This window comes from Mytilinidion resinicola (assembly GCF_010093595.1).
Source record: "Mytilinidion resinicola strain CBS 304.34 unplaced genomic scaffold BDZ99scaffold_15, whole genome shotgun sequence".
Taxonomy (NCBI): Eukaryota; Fungi; Ascomycota; class Dothideomycetes; order Mytilinidiales; family Mytilinidiaceae; genus Mytilinidion; species Mytilinidion resinicola.
Genome location: NW_022985451.1, coordinates 567,956 through 586,059, shown reverse-complemented (window position 1 = coordinate 586,059; position 18,104 = coordinate 567,956). Strand labels below are relative to the sequence as shown.

General features: G+C 46.2%; 8 protein-coding genes across 8 annotated transcripts; 4 read left to right on the top strand and 4 right to left on the bottom strand.

The window, feature by feature from the left end:
- The first annotated feature begins 1,503 nt into the window (after positions 1-1,503).
- On the top strand, positions 1,504-1,787 carry BDZ99DRAFT_465597 (uncharacterized protein). The gene has a single exon (XM_033720581.1). It carries the CDS (start codon positions 1,601-1,603, stop codon positions 1,754-1,756), a length of 156 nt encoding a protein of 51 aa, XP_033573779.1. The 5' UTR covers positions 1,504-1,600; the 3' UTR covers positions 1,757-1,787.
- Positions 1,788-2,039: 252 nt separating this feature from the next.
- On the bottom strand, positions 2,040-3,744 carry BDZ99DRAFT_537710 (thiolase; the record flags this gene model as incomplete). Its single annotated transcript, XM_033726622.1, has 3 exons — positions 2,040-2,624; positions 2,665-3,206; positions 3,251-3,744. The coding sequence occupies 3 exons, from the start codon at positions 3,742-3,744 to the stop codon at positions 2,323-2,325; spliced, it is 1,338 nt and encodes a 445-aa protein (XP_033573778.1). The 3' UTR covers positions 2,040-2,322.
- A 337-nt stretch (positions 3,745-4,081) lies between these two features.
- Positions 4,082-5,118, top strand: BDZ99DRAFT_537700 (delta-delta-dienoyl-CoA isomerase; the record flags this gene model as incomplete). Its single annotated transcript, XM_033726621.1, has 4 exons — positions 4,082-4,430; positions 4,491-4,739; positions 4,776-4,874; positions 4,926-5,118. 4 exons carry the CDS (start codon positions 4,082-4,084, stop codon positions 5,033-5,035), a joined length of 807 nt encoding a protein of 268 aa, XP_033573777.1. The 3' UTR covers positions 5,036-5,118.
- A 168-nt stretch (positions 5,119-5,286) lies between these two features.
- Positions 5,287-7,278, bottom strand: BDZ99DRAFT_537695 (putative major facilitator superfamily transporter; the record flags this gene model as incomplete). The annotated part of the gene is made up of 6 exons (XM_033726620.1): positions 5,287-5,822; positions 5,896-6,293; positions 6,346-6,489; positions 6,539-6,682; positions 6,733-7,033; positions 7,092-7,278. The coding sequence occupies 6 exons, from the start codon at positions 7,276-7,278 to the stop codon at positions 5,287-5,289; spliced, it is 1,710 nt and encodes a 569-aa protein (XP_033573776.1).
- Positions 7,279-7,807: 529 nt separating this feature from the next.
- On the top strand, positions 7,808-8,983 carry BDZ99DRAFT_537691 (putative acyl-CoA dehydrogenase family member 10; the record flags this gene model as incomplete). Its single annotated transcript, XM_033726619.1, has 4 exons — positions 7,808-8,151; positions 8,204-8,524; positions 8,678-8,890; positions 8,920-8,983. 4 exons carry the CDS (start codon positions 7,808-7,810, stop codon positions 8,981-8,983), a joined length of 942 nt encoding a protein of 313 aa, XP_033573775.1.
- A 1,912-nt stretch (positions 8,984-10,895) lies between these two features.
- Positions 10,896-12,435, bottom strand: BDZ99DRAFT_489963 (putative FAD-dependent monooxygenase; the record flags this gene model as incomplete). The annotated part of the gene is made up of 5 exons (XM_033723024.1): positions 10,896-10,924; positions 11,073-11,334; positions 11,386-11,777; positions 11,818-12,086; positions 12,137-12,435. 5 exons carry the CDS (start codon positions 12,433-12,435, stop codon positions 10,896-10,898), a joined length of 1,251 nt encoding a protein of 416 aa, XP_033573774.1.
- A 714-nt stretch (positions 12,436-13,149) lies between these two features.
- Positions 13,150-15,612, top strand: BDZ99DRAFT_448366 (trichothecene efflux pump; the record flags this gene model as incomplete). Its single annotated transcript, XM_033718062.1, is given in 12 exon segments — positions 13,150-13,375; positions 13,428-13,568; positions 13,615-13,664; positions 13,715-13,769; positions 13,815-13,901; positions 13,956-14,018; positions 14,068-14,229; positions 14,286-14,372; positions 14,421-14,555; positions 14,618-14,676; positions 14,693-15,002; positions 15,066-15,612. 12 exon segments carry the CDS (start codon positions 13,150-13,152, stop codon positions 15,503-15,505), a joined length of 1,815 nt encoding a protein of 604 aa, XP_033573773.1. The 3' UTR covers positions 15,506-15,612.
- A 511-nt stretch (positions 15,613-16,123) lies between these two features.
- Positions 16,124-18,045, bottom strand: BDZ99DRAFT_465596 (oxidoreductase UcpA). The gene is made up of 8 exons (XM_033720580.1): positions 17,938-18,045; positions 17,497-17,811; positions 17,075-17,450; positions 16,898-17,018; positions 16,793-16,845; positions 16,637-16,730; positions 16,510-16,583; positions 16,124-16,457 (listed from the first exon to the last, which is right to left on the bottom strand). Exons 2-8 carry the CDS (start codon positions 17,546-17,548, stop codon positions 16,439-16,441), a joined length of 789 nt encoding a protein of 262 aa, XP_033573772.1. The 5' UTR covers positions 17,549-17,811; positions 17,938-18,045; the 3' UTR covers positions 16,124-16,438.
- Positions 18,046-18,104: the final 59 nt, after the last annotated feature.

The window sequence follows — 18,104 nt, the reverse complement described above, 5'->3', positions numbered from 1 at the left end:
TTCTCTGCCGTAAAATACTGTTGCATATCATGACTGCTTTAATTATAGATTGCCGACCTCGGCTTCAAACAAAGCTTAGTCTATGGCTGAGTCTTGGACACTTTTCACTTCAGCAATCCAAGTCATATCCATGTCCCCATAGCCCACTCCGCTCATTTCATCCGCAGTCTTTAAAAATAATAATTCTCCGCTTAAGCCAAAGTCTGAAAGGTCTTTGGTTTCAGATCCAAATCTTAGCAAATCATCAATATCCCACTCGATGTCACCACCTTCCACGTTGTCAGGCTCTTCTTCATCCTCGCAACTCACTGTCGGCCTGGATTCCTCGTGAGATTTTGGGTGAGTATCAATTCAACTGTAGATCTATTCGATCTGCGATACTAGTAGCATATATGTTTGCAGTAGGGGACTGATCGACTTTTGCCCGGATAGCTTTACGTCTACCTTGGATGATAGTTTTCTCTCTTGCTACCATGGGAAATTCGGCATTGATACATTCAGTTGGCATGTAAATGATTTCAATTGCCACAAGCTCCAACTCGAAGTCTTCCGAGGTAAGTTCGACATATCAAAGGTTGTCTCGTCTATTCTAGTTAACCTTCCCATAGCTAACGCCATTAGTCGATCTCTCATAAGACATGACCATTTGATCCGGTTCCATATCCGGGGTTTCTATTGTAGGATTAAGGTACCTAATAGGGAGATCGCTATCCCATCCAATACCGGATATCTTTTGGATCGCCGGGCGTCTCGTACCAGTGGGTCATGAGATGTAAGGATTGTATCATGGAAGTCGTATTCTTTTCATAGTCAAACTCATACAACAGCTGAAAAGATTAGCTATAGGTTCGGTGAGATATGTGATATCTATTTACCCTCGTTTTCTCGTAATATGCCCTCCATGCATCTCTTCTCCTCCTGAAGCCTGTGGCCCTCAGATGCTGTATGTCGACAAATACAGTTCCTGCGAACATGATGGCTTAAAATAACAGCAAACTGAGCTGTCCTGTCTCTCCATTACCTCTTTCGACTATGTTAAGGAAGTCATATAAGTCTAGGATGGGTAGAGTCCGTGGGAAAATTCGATATGGCCTCGTAATCACTGATTGCGTAAATAAGTACTCTGTAGGTTGAGCGCACCTTTCGCCCGCGGATAATACACAACTCGGTCTGAAATTTTTTCGGGAAATGGATTGGTATATGGTGGTAACCGTCGGAACTGCTCTGCCTGAAAGTCTTCAAATTCGTTATCCACTTATCAATCTTCAATATTCTGAACACTACTATATACTTTTTTGTTCTTACTATTGCTTGGAGATGTATGTGCTTCTATAGACTCCTCCTTATAGCTTGGCGCTGGTGATTCTGGTACACGCTAAAGACCAAGGAGGTTCAGACCAAAATCCTGAGACATACAAGCTGACGGTCTGATTGGAAATTAGCAGTAATTTAGTAATTGTCCTTTTGTGAGGAATGTCTCTTCAATAAATTATGAATGCTTACACTCGGGTTGTAACAGCTACAACCTAGGATCAACAACTCATACGGTTCACGGTCACCTACGTACAGACTTGGAGTTGCTGGCATAGTAGCTGCCTACATGCCTAGCCAGTTACAACTTCTACAGAGAGGGGTTGGGGTACGGTGGCCTACCCTGCCTAATGCTGCCTACTGCTGCCTCCAATTAGTGCTTCTGCCTATGCATACAGTCACTTCCTACGTAGTATATAGTTTGGCCTTCGGGCCCCCGAAATAAGACAGAGTTCACATCAATTTTCAACCTGAGTCTTACCCGCCACATTTGCTGGGTGGGACGGTACACTCCATCGAGAGATATCTGCAATGGGTGTAAGACGCGCCCCGAACCACATCGCACCTGGCCTTTCTATTTCGACACCGCATACAAGCTTTGATAGCTCTCTATTTTCGACTATTGGGTTTCATGGCCGTTGAGCTGTGATGGATCGAAGGGATCGCACTTGGAAGAAGGACTGAAGAATGCGCCATTGTTGAACGTGTGATTGCCTCCTGTCCTTTCCAACTTATCTTCAATTACGTCATGGCTAACGGCTAGATTAGCTACCGTCAACACACTGGTCTTTCAGAGAGCCGGCTAATAGGTAGTCTCTAGTCGGCTACCGCTACTGGTAGCGATTGTTAAGCTGTGATAGCCTATGATGTTTACTGAGTGCCGTCCGCTACCGCTTCTGTCTTGCAAGTCATAGTTTTGGTGTGGCATTCATGATTGAGGTGTAAGTCTAACTAAGCATTGGACATTATTGAAATCATGTTGCATTGGTTTACTCCACAACGACATAGTACTTAAAATCTAGCTAGCACTTTGCTCTGTGTGTCACCTAAAGCCCAAGCCGATGCCCTCGTCTTGCTCCTGACCGACTCAGCTTGAGCAACCGTGAAACCTTTTCGCTGAACCGCGGGATTATAGCCCTGCTTGTTCTTCTTTCCAACAGTGTTGCTATCCACCATTCTGTTTGGCTTTCTGTCAGCTCTTATGTAAACCGTAACCACGATAGCTCCCCCCAGCCCTAAATTGTGTTGTAATGACACCTTTGCATTTTCAACCAGCCTGTTATTTGCCCAACCCCTCAGTTGCCAGAGCAGTTCTGCACACTGGGCAATTCCTGTCGCTTCCGATAGGATGACCTTTCAAAATCAGACCGCCAGAGGGATTGATAACGACTTCACCACCGTACGTGATGTCGCCCTTACGAACAAGCTCATGTGCTTTTCCGAGAGGAGTGAAACCAAGAGCATCGATGGCGACCATTTCGTTTGTTGAGAAACAGTCGTGAAACTCGACCACATCGATATCCTTTGGTGTGACTCCCGCCTCTTTCATTGCAACCTTGCCAGCGTATTTCCCCATTTCGTACCCTAACAAGTCAATGGCACTCTGAGAAAATAGCTTCGGCGATTCTGTAGCGAGGCATTGTCCCGCAATCAAAACAGCCTGCTCCTTAAGATGAGGCTGAGCATCAAGAAAAGCTTCAGATACGAGAATGACAGCAGCACCCCCATCAGACGTTGGGCAACACTGAAGTTTGGTCAGAGGTTCATATATCATCCTCGAGTTTTTAACCTCATCTAATGTACAAGTGTCCCTGAACTGGGCGTATGGATTGTTTTGGGAATGCTCATGATTGATACGAGCAATTTCGGCAAAATCATCAACCGTTGCCCCATACCTGAACGTATTAGAATAGTCCTAGCAGAAGGTCTTCGGAATTACCGCTCCATGTATTCACGCCCAGCATTTCCAAATATTTGAGCAGTATTTGGCGCCTTAGTGAGACCCCTTGTTTCTTTCATCATCATCGTCGTGGTTCCGACGGGATCCGCTCGGTCTGCAAAAACCGTGGAAATGCCTGCAGCAAACATTTTTTCAAATCCGACGACCAGAACACAATCTGCCACCCCGTGACTTATAAAATTTCTGGCTAGATTCAAGCCCGTAGATCCAGTTGAGCAGTTGTTGTTTACATTGTAGATCGGAATCTGGGTCATCCCGAACTGATAGAAGACTCTCTGCCCGCATGCTGAATCGCCGTAAACATAGCACGCAATGCCGTTGTCAACATCGTCATAATTGATTTGGGCGTCTAACATGGCTTTAACATCAGCCTCAAAACCAAGTTCGGTATAGTCAGCCCTTCCAGAGGGTTTGACAAAAGCTGTCATGCCCACACCTAGGACATAGGTAGGGGCTGCTGGCGGCGGAGCCATGGCTGGAATGGGTCAAGGAATCGGATTGCAAAAATCAAAGGATTGGGTAATAACAGAGTGAATAGCAGTGGGATTTGGTCTGCGTATACATTAAGAAAGATATGGTTAGTTCTGTATCTATAGAAATCAGTCTGGACATGTTCTTTATAGTTACCCGAGCCTCGGCTCGGAAATGTACCAATTTAGGGTGACCCAATATCCTTTGCCGCACGCCCGCCTGACCACAGACCTCCGAGGTACACGAAACAAAAAGTACAAAGTCTCATGGCCTCAAGACGTTCGCACAGAAAACGGACCTTGAATCCTCCTATCGATTGTCAACTATTCAGTGTAAACAATGGCTTCCTATACTAAATTCGAGTATTTTAATTTCACTTTCCCTCGTCCGTTTGTGGCCCATATCGAGGTCAACAGAGCCTCTAAAATGAATGCCTGGATCGAACCAATGTGGCATACACTCAAAAAAATATTCGACCAGCTGTCAGAAGATCCTCAAGTCCGAGCAGTTATTCTGAGTGGAGCCGGAGAGAAAGCCTTCACAGCAGGCTTAGATGTCCATGAGGCCAGTACTCAAGGCATAACCACTCGGAACCTCAAATCGGATCCGGCCAGAAGGGCTGTATACATTAGGAGACACCTTTTGGAGTTCCAAAGTTGCCTCACAACTGTTGAAAAATGCGAGAAGCGTAAGTTTCCAGCATCCTGACTCTAATACGCCGTTTCTCTTTGGCTAACCATGCGCATAGCGGTTATCATCATCATGCATGGTATAACTATTGGTCTAGGAATTGATCTTGCCTCATGCTGTGATATTAGGATATGCACAGAAGACGTTATGTTTGCGGTGAAGGAAGTTGATATTGGTCTTGCTGCTGATGTTGGCACATTGACTCGCCTGCCTAAGATCGTGGGCAATTACGGTTGGGTAAAGGAGGTTTGTCTAACCGCTAGGTATTTTGGTGCTCAGGAGGCCATGCAGGTAGGATTCGTTGGCCGTGTTGCGAAAGATAAGAGCGGAGCCATCTAAGCAGGATTGAAAGTTGCAGAATTGTTAGCAAGCAAAAGCCCAGTTGCTGTACAATCAACAAAAGAGCTCTTGAACTTTAGTCGTGATCATACTATTGAAGATGGTAAGTCCAAGTCTACTCCGAGTGTCAAGGAATACCTCTAAAGTTACGAAGGTCTGCGTTATACTGGTATTTGGAATTCAGTGGCTGTGCAGGCGACAGATGTACAAGAGGCAATGCTATCAGGTCTTCAGAAACGAATACCAAAATTTGAGAAGCTTTAGCACATGAAATACTGTTTCGTGTGGCAGAAGACTCTTAAAAGTAAGGTAATCGGATACAATTTCATCAGAAGCTTACTTTGGCCTACGACAAAAACACCAAGGGAATGAATATTGAATTGTATATCTGATATTTTGGTTAAAATGGTAGCTTGAAGACTCTCCGTTGTAACATTTTCTCTCCAGGAGAACGTAGTATTGTCTAGTACCAGGGTGATCTCAGAATTTTGTATAGGCTCAGCAACTATTTATCTCTACATAAGTTGAGTTGCAACACGTTGCGTAAGGTACAGACGAACGTTGCCAATGAAGAAAGAGGCAATACATGCGATCACACCAAACGCGATGCTGGTATACCAGACATAAGCTAAGGAATCGGAGTATGCCCATCGAGAGGCTAGAGCCGCTGCCTCAAGGACCATTGGTGTTACTCCTTTAACATCCATAACTGTCGCAGGACCAGTGAGGAGCGCGAGAACAAATTCTTTAGAAGAAGAAACAGGTAACCCAGCTTTGATTGCAGCGGTTGCAAGATAGACTGGGAGTTTGTCATTGAGCTTCGTTGCGAAGATGTTATAGTATAGCGCGTAGCCAATCGAGCCACCAATGACGCGGGCCGAAAGAGACAAAGCTACAGTCGTTGCGATGAAGTCATCAGGAGTGACCGTAATGGCTATTGTTGCAGCAGGTACCAAAACTCCACCGATTCCGAAACCAGCAATGGTTCCAAATGCGATCGACATCTTTGGTGTATCTGGAGTAGTGGCGGCTAAAGCCCCCCCAAACACAGCTGCGTTGGTGATTCAGTGGTTAGCCATCCGTTTTATAGACAGAATTCTAAAGCAGAGGCGAGATAGACGTACTCATGATAAATGTAGAGAACAGCAGTAGCTCCCGATTATGTCCTATCCAGACCGAAAGTAACATATTAATGAGCGCTGCCCCGAATGGCACACTTAGGCCGGGTCCAAGTCCCTTGCATCCTATAGCTATTGGACTGGGCTTATAGACGTTTTGGAAACTTAGTGGAAAGAAGTTCAAAACAGAGTAAAAGTCCATCCCGGATATAAAAGCAACGAGAAATGCCAACGCAACAATCCGTTGCCCTGCAAAGATTTGTTTCGGAATCATAGGTTTCTTGGCACCCTTCCATTCCCACAAAACAAAAACTGCGATGAGTAGGAATCCTATCAAGAGAGTACACAGAACATATGGACTTCTCCAGGGATGGGTATATCCTCCGCTCTGAAGTGCCACCAAGCTAAATAAAGTGTTAGCCTTGGCTGTGTATGGCAGGAAAGTTGGGAACGTACAACAGTGTCAGCCCCGTTATAGATGTAATGCCACCGATATAATCAATCTCCTTTAGTATTTCCCACCGAGATGGCTTCTCTGAGTTTACTCTTTTTGGAAAGTATGTACAGGCCGTGCCGACACAGGCAATACCATTCAGAATACTGGCCCATATGAGTTGGGATTCAGAAGCCGGAAGATGGGAAAGCTTACACTGTAATCCACATGCCCCATCTCCATGTTGAATGGGTCGAGAGCAACTGCGAGTACATCACGTATGGTGAAAACGGGACAATGCAAATTGTTACCAGGCCAAGGTAGAGTCCTCGTCTATTAACAGGAACAATTTCTGCAACCCTGAAGATCATTACGGTTACGTCTTACTTATATCTAGAACTTTTACTCACCCTGCAAGAGCAGTAAGTTCTCCTATTCCAGAACCTGCACCAGTGAGAGCCATCCCGGTCACTGCTTGGCCGAACGAGTGCGCGGTACCGACGAGAATAGCTCCAACGATAAGGAAGGCGGACCCAGTCAATGCAATATATCGGCGGCCGATGAGGTCTTGGAGGTAACCAGAAAATGGTGCTGTTGAAGCAACTGCGAGAGTATTCGCAACTGGCAACCAAGAAATCTTGTCTGCGCCCCCGATATCTTCAACAATGAAGCTGATGGTTGCACCAATAAAGTAAAGTGAGATTTGAGAACCTGACAAGAAACGAATTAATTATGTCCCTAATAACCGGGGTATCTCACGAATCATTACCAACATATAGCAGACATAGAGAGAATCCGGCTATGCTTGTCCTAAATTTCCAACCCCTTGGTCTCTTAACGTCATGAGCTTGGAAGGACTCTCTATCATCTTTGGGGAGGGGGCAATGTTCAAAATGCCCATCACTAGTATCCTGTTTCTCCTCTATAGAGGATGCTTGAATATTCCCCGGTTCCATTGTAGTTATCTTTGTCAAATTTTGATGATATCTCTGGTGGTCTGAAGAAAATGGAGATCGATTGGAAAAGGGTAAGACTAAAAGTATAAAAATCAGCGTAGCTATAACTATACATGTAAAGACCAGCCCTGCGAGTAAGAGCGCCCAACCTGTAATCTAGACTCCAAGTCACCCGTAGTTTTGCTGTGCCCTATACCCCGCACGTTTCAGCTTCAAAACTTCCCCGGCAATCAAAACTCCAACCTCGGTTGTAGCACTCCACACTACTCGTCGCCGATAAGGCCAGGCTGAGGAGAAGCGTTCGCATTTCATGCCTAGGCATAGAAACTTATAAGTTAGGCTAGAGACTTGCTCCTCCCCGGTTCTCTTAGCAGAACAGAGAATAACACTACTTCGTCTAACCGCTGCCTCTCATTCGTTCAACCTCTTCACCATCCCCTGGCAAGACTACGGTGTATGTTCCATTCAGAATCCCGTCATGACTACTTAAGTTCGGCAGCCTCTTGACATTGTGTCTTTATGCCATTATATGGTGAAAAACGTCCGTCAGGTCAATTGTCCCATCACTATTAAACAATTTGGTCTTGGCCAGTCAAACCCCACGTATTTAGTCATAGGCATTGATGACACCCGGGCAGTATGTCGAAAAAACCCACCCGGGGAGCTGCTCTCGAAGATGACACACAACGTAGAACGGGAACATCGAGTCCTCCACGCTCTAAGGAAGACAGAAATCCCAGTACCAATCCCTTACTGTTTATGCGAGGACAACAGTGTTCTTGGAATGCCCTTCTACTTTATGAGTTTTCTGGATGGTCGACTCCATGAGGATGCTGAGCTTCCACTAGTAAGCCCTGAAGAACGCCAGGAAATGTAAGATTGGAAACCTTGAGTGAGAAGGCATTGTTGATAACCATATTTGTAGGTGGCATGATGCCGTCCGAACGCTGGGGAAGATTCACCTCATCAATATCTGGTCCACTGGACTCAAGACGTTTGGCAAATCTTCGAACTTCTATAATCGGCAAATCGCAACATTTACACGTATGAGTGATACCCAATGCAAAGTTATTGATGTTGAGACCAAACAACCAGTTGGTAAAATTTCCCATTTCGATGAGATGGTGAGCTTCTTCAAAGACAAGAAGTTGCAGCCTCATGATCGAGAAACCCTTATCTATGGGGACTTCAAAATGGACAACGTTTTCTTTCATAACTCTAAGGCAAGGGTAATTGGAGTATTGGAGTAAGTGGTTTAGCCCCAAAATCGATTTTTCTATTTTGTGAACAACGCTCATACGTCGGCAGCTGGGGAAATGTCAACAATCGGCCACCCGCTCTCCGATCTAGCCAGCCTAACAATTCCGTTCCTAACGGCCGGATCTCCTCTTGGTGTGAGGAATAACCAAGGGCAACCCACATTCCAAGACGGCATTACATTAGGCATGCCAACCTATTCAACCATTCTGAAATGGTACAACGAAGAAGTTGGCTGGGATGTGGAGCATGAATCAGGTTGGGCCAGCGCTTTTGCTATCTTCAGTCCTGCTGTTATCACGCAAGGTATTGCGGCACGGCGTGCATTGCGGCAGACGAGCAGCATAAAGCGGAAGTGTATGCGGGCCAAATGGGACCATATAGTGAGCTTGCGTACCGCATGGTGCAGAACCTGATACATCGTGGGAAGTCAAAATCGAAGATATGAGATGTACTGTCAGATTGAATTGTAATGCAAATAGGATCTGATTGTCTTCCTCGCTCCTAGATTGAAGGGGATGGAGAGTTATCTAACTACAACGCAGTTGAGATATGAAATGAGATACTCTGCTAGTCCGCAGCACTAGCAGCTTGCTTTGAAATGAGAATCGAACCATACATCTGCTAGATTCCTGCTCAGCAGGTCTAGATTCTGAACAACGCGAGCTGAGTTCAGTGCCATACGAGCTGAACTGGAAAATACAAGCTGAACTAAGCCATACAAGCTGAACTCAGCACCTTGCGAGCTGATCTCCGAGCATCGATCCAGTGCTTGATTGGCTCTGCACCAAATGCTCTCGAAACTTTCCTACCTGCTCCGATACCTGGTTGGATCCTTGTGATCTATCCAACAAATGCACCTTACCTGCTCGCATGCCCGATTGGATCTCTGTAATCTATCCTGCAAACGAGATCTGACATATTGGCAGCTGCCGTAGGAAGGGCAAAGAATCAGTGAAGGAAGCATGAGTTGTATTGAGGTTGTAACGAAGGACTATATAGAGTAACTAGGCTCCCTGGACAGCAAGGGAGAGCAAGGGAGCAACACAACTTCGTAAGGGAGATAGTGCAACTCCGTAAGGAGGAGAAAGGGAGAGAAACAAGGGAGAATAGAGGCGTGTTACTGGTTGCCACATATACGTAATACTGGAACTGGAACTGGAGATACATTCCAAGGTAGACATTGCATACTGAAATAAATTGTACGATGTGAAAACTGTTTGGCCTGGCTTCTGTTTATAGAACATTCCTTAAATATTCAAGAAGCTCAGTCAAAATCCACAAAACAGTGCCTGAAGTTAAGAAATAACAACGGTTTTACTAAACCATGCCCGCGTCAGATATCCTCACAACAGATTGACTAGATTCTCGAAACCCGAATTTCTTGCTATCGTCCTTCATTCAAAAGCCCGCAGAGCTTCTTCTCTCAAGCCCCAAAGTGCAGCCACAAGAGCCCCTGGTCCAATTATGGGTGCTAGTCCAGCAATATTGGCAGCCAATCTCATGTTAGCTTTCGTGCCTTTGAGCAGCGTCGTCTTGCTATAGTTCCACCCCGCCCATAGGAGACTCGTGCCAAAAGTCAACACATAATCCCATGAGCCCCGGGGAAAGACTACATTCTTGATCGCTTGCTTTGGATCTCTTGAAGCTAAAGCTCTCCCGACGGTGTAAAAATGGAATAGCGCGGGGATGATGATTAGCACGAGATATGTTTTCCTTAGGATGGGGAGATCGGTATTGCCGGTCATTTTGTTGTTCGTCTCGGTACCGTCCAGCTTATTGCCTGATCGCTTGGCCAATACATGGTTTGTAATTGCGAGCGAAGCAGGAAGCGTCTGCCAGATTCCAGTTCTCAAAGTGTTCCCTGAAGGCAGCAATTGGCTTAGGAAGCCAGCGCCCAACCCAGCAACAATTAAGGCCGTGGCAGGAAATACTAGGACAAGTGTGGTACTCAAAGTGTTGGCGTATGCTGGTTGAATAACGTTTCCACCTGGAATAGAATTTTCTTTGTTACCTGGCTGGAGTGTCTGCGCAAGGAAGTAGGCCATGGCACATAGTGGAGCGCCGCCAAGCTGGTATGCGATGCCCACAGTCAGAGCTCTAAAATAACGAGTCAACAAGTATTAGTGATGAAAATATAGGATGTGAACCGTACAATGTAGCCAAATTGGCTTGATTATTCGCGCGCAGTGATTCGATCATGCTGATCCCAATTATAGGAAAGGCGTTTGTGGCGTAGTTTGCGACTTGAAGGGGGCTACCATCGAGAGATAGCTTTGAGGCAATTATCCCAGCAATATGTGCAACAATCTTGCTTGAGACAGCCCATGCGGAAAGTTTTCGAACACTATACCCGGAGATCAAGAGATAGCTGCAGTGCTTAGTTTCCCTTGTGAGAATAGAATCACATACAGCAGCTGTCCGTAGTGACCATCCATCCCACGGTATAGTTCCCTCTTTCAGCTTATTGTTCAGGAAGTCGAGTTTCACTCCACCTAGAACCAAACTGGAGGCAATATTGATTTGAAATGAGTCACCAAGGATAGGCAGTCCATATGTCGCTAGAAACCCCAGAGGGCCGGTCTCATGAGTCTGAAGTCGAGTCAACAGGTTGGAAGCTTCGAACATGGTATCAGCCCTCGGCTTCTGCCGCGTCTGGTATCCCGCGAAAATCTTTGTGAAATCTTCCGTTGCGAAAGGTGCGCCATGCTTCTCAGCTCGGGCACGGTACAGTAGATTGGTAAGAAGAGCAGCACTCTCGATTGCCGTGTTGCCTCCTTGTCCAGCGTTGGGCGTCATCTAGACAAAGTCAGAAATTCTGACTATATAGGAAGTGCGCACTCCACTCACCTTGTGTGCCGAATCTCCTACTAGAACCGTTCTGTTATTGAACCAGGTCCCAGTTACACCTTCCTCGAGGGCTACTATAGTGCATCTCGATCGAGTTCGCCACAAGTCATCAAAGGTGGCATCTTTTGATATTTTCCTGTGCTTGTGCTTTTCTGCCAAGGCCTCTGCATCTGCCGGTGTGAAGCGTGGTATATTTGGGGCATAATATTTCGCGTCCATCTTGATGAAGATAAACCAGAATACCTTTCCGTTAATACCAATAATCGCTCCTAATGCAATATCTCGGTCGTATACAATGTTACTCACACCTGGAGAGAAGCCATCGTAAGATTCGGTTACAGTTGAAATGCCAAATATGCAGCAGTATTCGGAGAACAGAGCTGGCCAAGCACCTGTCAGCATAGCAAAAGCGTGTAGGAGCTACAATATCACCTGTGGATTCTTTCTTCACTAGTGTTGGATGTTTTGGTTCCACGTCTTTCCACATGCAGCGCCTGACTGCGCTGTTCACACCATCGGCTCCGACCACAATATCTCCTTCATAGACGTCGCCCTCAGCAGTAATCACTTTCACGCCGAGTTCATTGGTCTGAATTTCCACTACTTTCCTCGCAGTGTGCACATTTGACTCCCGCGAAATCCGGTTGCATAAGATCTGCAGAAGTTCTTGCCGTTCGAAAAAGAGAGAGGGATAGCCGTGCCTGGAACTAAATGTTAGCTATGTATTTCTTAAGCGGGATCCCTTCCTAACCTCTCTTCGAGCGAGTGCATGTAGTTAGAAGAGCCATAAGGGATTCCGTCTGGAGTCCTGTGATACGTTACGGCCAAGGGTTCTGTGGTCTTGCGAATGGCCTCGAACACGTCGAGCTGGTCCATAATGCGCAAGCCATTGGCCATTAGCCCAATGCTTGCACCGCCCTCATAGACAATATTTGTCCCCTTCTCAAGTAAGACATAGTCTATACCTGCCTTCTCAAAGCAGTTTGCGAGCGTCAACCCGGTGACGCTCCCGCCTACAATGACAACTCTGAGAGGAGAGATAGCAGGCATGATATTGCGATCATGAAAGACATACAACGGCCGAACTGTCAAACTGAAGGTATAATATAAATGAAAGAAATAGGCCCAGTGTTTGACCTGCTGTGCCGATGAAAAATAGCTAGCCAGAGCCTGTGCAAAATGGAAGCGAAGCACAGGCACGTGACTTTTGTATTTCAGAATAGCCTTAGTCTCCACCGGTGTACATTTGTGGAGGTATAACACTTATGGGGTCTTAGGGTACAACTACCATAGCCTACGACGGCTCGGTAAACTGGAGCTCTTAGCCGTGGCGCAGTGGCTTTTCGTATAGCCTAAACTTGCGCCTCGCTTAACTGCTGATCCGGGGCCGCCATGTATGGGGTATGGTATCAAGGCGGGGTAGCGCCTTTCTAATTTCCTCTCCCCAAGTTAGATCATAACAAGCCCTACGTCAAGCTTATCAGATTAATCACCCAGTAAACCCCCTGATGACAGTGACTTCTCTGCCAATATATTATGGTTCCAAATCTAGCTCTACGCAAGGTACCTGGCATACCCGATACCTCTGTTTAGATATGACTTCCCCAGAATAGCCGAGGGCGGGCCAGTTTTACGATGCCTATGTTGGCAGGTAAGGCTTTGTTTAGTCTATAAGTATCTAGAGGACAATTAACCCCTGCGAAATCCTACATTTGAATATTTTACATTTGAATATTTTGAACATCAATAAAGCGCCACTCTCCAATGACTGACTTCATCGTTGGTAATAGCAAGCCAGCTACTACCGAGGAAGTGGAAGATCTTCAATACTCGGCGGCTCTTGCGCATGAGGACACTGAAATACCGAGAGGCTATTTCAGGAGCATTGGTGTCATCGCCAGTGTAGCTGCTTCTGCTCTGGGTGTTGCTTGTGCATTGTGGGGCTTTGCCCCAGCTGCTGCGGTTATAAGCTTTATAGCCAAAGACATCAGTGAGCAAAGCTAATCCATACGTATAAGTTTTGTTACTCACAACTCCCCAAGGTGACGATGGCAATGAGGCGCTCTTCTCCATAATCTGGAGCGTATCGGCCCCTATCAGTACATTACTCTTCGGGAGGCTTTCCGACAGATTTGGTCGTCGTTATTTTGTTATTGGTGCGAATGTAGTCGGCTTGGTCGGAGGTGAGTAAGTCCCAATAGCAACCACCTACTTGCTAAGCTTGCTTAGGCATTATTGGGAGTAGAGCAAAATCAATAAATGACCTAGTAGGAGCCAATGTAAGTTTTCTAATCCTTCAGTTTGCTCATTTAGAAGTAACATTGTCTAGGTCATGTTGGGTCTTGCAGCTGGAGTCCAATCGTCATATCTTCTGGTTGTTGGAGGTATGCTAATTTATCCGCATTTGTGACTAGTCTGATTCATTTAAGAGCTCGTACCGCACAAATGGAAGTTCATAGTCATCGTCGTCACTGCTATGCCTAGTGTTATACCATCCGGATTTGGGGCATATCTAGGTAACGTCCACAGCCCAATAATAAACTGTTTGCAAGGGATCTAACTTTTTGTAGGGCGAATGCTAATTGAAAACGCCAGCTGGAGATGGATCTATTACATTTATATTATTCTGATAGGTCAAAATTCCCGAAAGCAGGTTGGACGAATAAAGCTGACTAGGTATAGTACCCACCATTATTGTTCAAATCATATTCTACAACCCGCCTAATTTCAGAAATCTGCACGGAGGGTCACGTAGCAGACTGAGTGAAGTCAAAAAGATTGACTTTGTTGGGATTTTGCTTCTAGTTGCAGGATTGTTTCTCTTCCTATTGGGAGTTTCCTGGGGTGAGAGAGATGGCATTTTTGCAGATCCGAATTGTAGCTAACGTGGCGGTATTTAGGCGGCCAACCTTCGCCATGGACCTCCGCCAAAATCCTAGGACTCCTTATATCCGGGGCCGTAGCACTCATCACATTTGTTCTCTATGGTTTGTTCATCCCTCAATTAGCCGCCTCTAGTTCTAACTTTATACCAGAGGTTTTCGTTCCTTTGGCTGTTCCCATTATTCCCATGAGACTCTTCAAGAGTGTGAGGGGCTTTGTCATTTTGAATATATTGTCTGCACTTTCTGGCGCTATATACATTGGATTGAGTATCATCTGGCCAACGCGTGAGTCAAGAGATCTACCGCCCTACACTGAAGAATTCATGGACGCCTGCTAATAACAGCAGAGGTAAACACGATCTTTGGTACTACACAGAGTAATTGGAAGACCACAGCTTGGCAAACGGTAAGTGTGGAGCTAGAAATCATTGATTCACTTAAACAAACCTGCTGACCTTGAAACCCGGACCACGGTCGCCTTTGGATCATGGGGAGGAATAACAGTCTTCGGCCCCTTCATGATCTTAATCAAAAAGGTCAAGTGGCAGACAATCTTCTTCTGCGCCATGATCATCGCCTTTGCGGGTGCACTGTCTCAAGTCACGAAGGATAAGCTCAGCCAGGGCATCGCCTTCTCATTCTTCACCACGCTTCCCGTTGGATGGTTCGAAGTGAGCACTGGCTTGCTTGTACAGCTTATCTCCGAAGACATAGATCTCGGAATTTCTTTTGGTTAGTTCCAGCTTTCCACCCTCATCTTTCCCGTATATATCAAGGCAACTAATATTGGACAAGCGATCGTTTCCAGCTCTCGGATGGCTTTCGGTGCGGTCGCAACCGCCATCTTCGTCGCAATCCTTACGAAGAAGACACCAGGCGAAATTGAGAAGCACGTTATTCCAGCCGTTCTAAAGGCTGGTCTCCCAGAAGCCTCACTTCCCGCACTTGCTGCCGCCATCGAGGCTGGATTCTCTCCCTCCGCTGCAAGTGCAGTACCAGGCCTGACGCCGCAAGTCCTCGAAGCCGCTACCAACGGCTTGGCAGATGGCTATGCTGCGGCGTACGCTTATATCTATTACACGATTATTGCCTTCGCGGGTTTGGCATTCCTGGTTTCGTTCTTCATGATGGATTTCGATTCCTACTTCACGGGTCATGTCTCCCGTCAGATATCTGATCGCCATAATAATGTCCAACAACGTCTGGTGAAGGAAGTCAACGTGGAACGTGTGTAAAACCGAGACGAAAAAAACGTTATGGTTGAGTGAGAAAGTTTGTACCGTCTCTTGAATTTCATTCTAGGCCTAATTTAACCTTCGTTTGATGCTGGAGTTTCACTCGGAAAGGGAAGATTTTGAGGCTGCTCAGTATTCTGATACCATTCCTTGGGCAGCTGCGTACTACACGCAATTGTCCTTCTCTGATCACTGCTAGTAATCTCTGCATTATGCCATCTGTGTTGGGAGTATATTCTGATTATATGAAATTGTGACGTGATGGCAAGAAGAATGGATTGATCAATGTAATATCCCTGTGCGTTCACAGCATTTTATTGATTCGAATTCTATACACATAATATTCTCGAAGTCTTACAAGCAACATCTGAAGCGCAGTGGATTCCATTCTGGCTCTTAGGCACACACTGATGAATGATGATCATATACAGTGATATATACCAACTCCACAAATTCAGGTTACTTTTTGAAAATAGATATAATATTGTGGCAGCTGGCGTAGGAAGGGCAAAGAATCAGTGAAGGAAGCATGAGTTGTATTGAGGTTGTAACGAGGAACTATATAGAGTAACGAGGCTCCCTTGATGGTAGCTGGCGTAGGAAGGGAGAATCAGTGAGGGAGACATGAGTTGTATTGAGGTTCCAGCGAGTGGCTATATAGTTGGAAGACGGTAGGAGTGGAACATGGTGAAACAAGGAGAAGTGACAGGAGCGTAGCAGCAGCGTAGCAGTAGCGTTCTAGTACAGTATCAAATACACTAGTTCTTACGCACTAGGGGGTGCATCCAGCTGCCACTTGACAGCAAGGGACAGCAAGGGACAGCAAGGGAGCAACACAACTTCGTAAGGGAGACAGTGCAACTCCGTAAGGAGGAGAAAGGGAGAGAAACAAGGGAGAATAGAGGCGTGTTACTGGCTGCCATATTGAACATGCTATACTGTAGTGAACCCACTATAGAATTATCAGAACAGAGATTTGCACCCAGGGACCTATTCATTCTCACCCATCAATAGGAAGTGCTACTCCACTTAGATAGCTACTCAGTGGTGAAGCTAGGAAGATAATGGCGGATGCCACCTGAGTATCCGTGAGCCACATGAATCAGTAGAAGATACTTGGGTGGTAGGTACTTCTTCTGGAGCTGCAATGCGTTTCATAGGGACCATCTGTGCAATGGTGGAGAGAGTAGCATCGTCGTATGGCATCATTGGTGTTTTAATAAATCTAGAGCTGTGAGATGACCGCATGTCGGAACTGTAAAGGGTAAATATGATGGGTCTGCATACCCTGGGCAGACGCAGTTGATTCTTATTCCATCCTTGGCGTATGTGGCAGCGTCCTTGATCTACTCAGCCATTCCACCCCGTTAATCGCGGGCGGAGATGACTTACTCCCTTGGTGGCTCCCACAACACCATGCTTGCTGGCAATATACGGAGTGACATTCTCTCCGGCGATCAAACCTGCCATCGAAGCAGTATTCACAATCACGCCTCTGATTTTGCTGTGGTCTCTGCAGATTCAGTTAGCTTTTTATTTCGTCACATAACTGTAACTGAGATTTGCTACCCCTCATCGACCAGCTCTTGAGTGAGCATGTGCTTCAGTTGTTCCCGCTGACTGATCCAAAGTCCCACGAGGTTCACATCGAGCGCTTTTTGAAAGATGTTCGCCTCTACAAGGACAGTAGGTTTTATCCCCCCTTGAATACCGGCATTGTTGATTGCATAAGTGAGGCGGCCAAAGTCCTTGAATACTCTGCTCATGACATGCACAACCGATTCCTCGTTCGAAACGTCCAAAATATAGCATACCACCTTAACATTTGGATGTTCCTTTTGAATCTCCTGTCCAGTGTTTTCAAGGGTTTGGCCATTCAAATCGGAGAGTGCGAGGCCGTTTGCGCCATGTCTTGCTAGGGCAAACGCCGTAGCCCGGCCAATGCCTTGACTGATCAGAATGAGTGTACATGGTTTGGACGGAGAACCTACCAGAGGCAGCACCGCTCACGTAAGCATTGCCCCTCAACAGACTCGCCGCCATGATTTTTCTAGTACGAGAAATATGCGCCCAATATTCCGTTTTCAATGTCGCGAGCCGATCATGAATCGACGCCCTGCAGCTTGCCGTAGCGGATCTGTATACAAGCCACATAATGAATTAATCCGCATTCAAACGCGGGGATGCCGAAAGCCATCCGCATACCCACGTTAGCCTACCAAGTGCAGCCCGCTGACCCGAGCGAGCGGGGTCCGTGCAGTCTGCAAGTACAGTACGGAGGACGTTTGCACGGTGACAGAAAATAGCTGTAGGGGTGGTTCAATTTACCAATTGTTTGGAATTGACTACCGGCTCTAAGGGCGTGAATAGATGGTGAGCATACCTACTTATCCAGATAAGATAAGGCTCATATGGTGATTTGCGCACGTTACCTTGTATTTTAGGACGTTGTTAATTATACTACCCCCTTTTACTAATTATACCGCCCCAAATTGATAATCGTATGTCGCACTTAGGTGTGCACGGGATGAAGCAGGATTGGAAATGATATCAAGCAGCAGAGTATGATTGATTGTGTGTGTGTGGTGTCTCTTGTCGG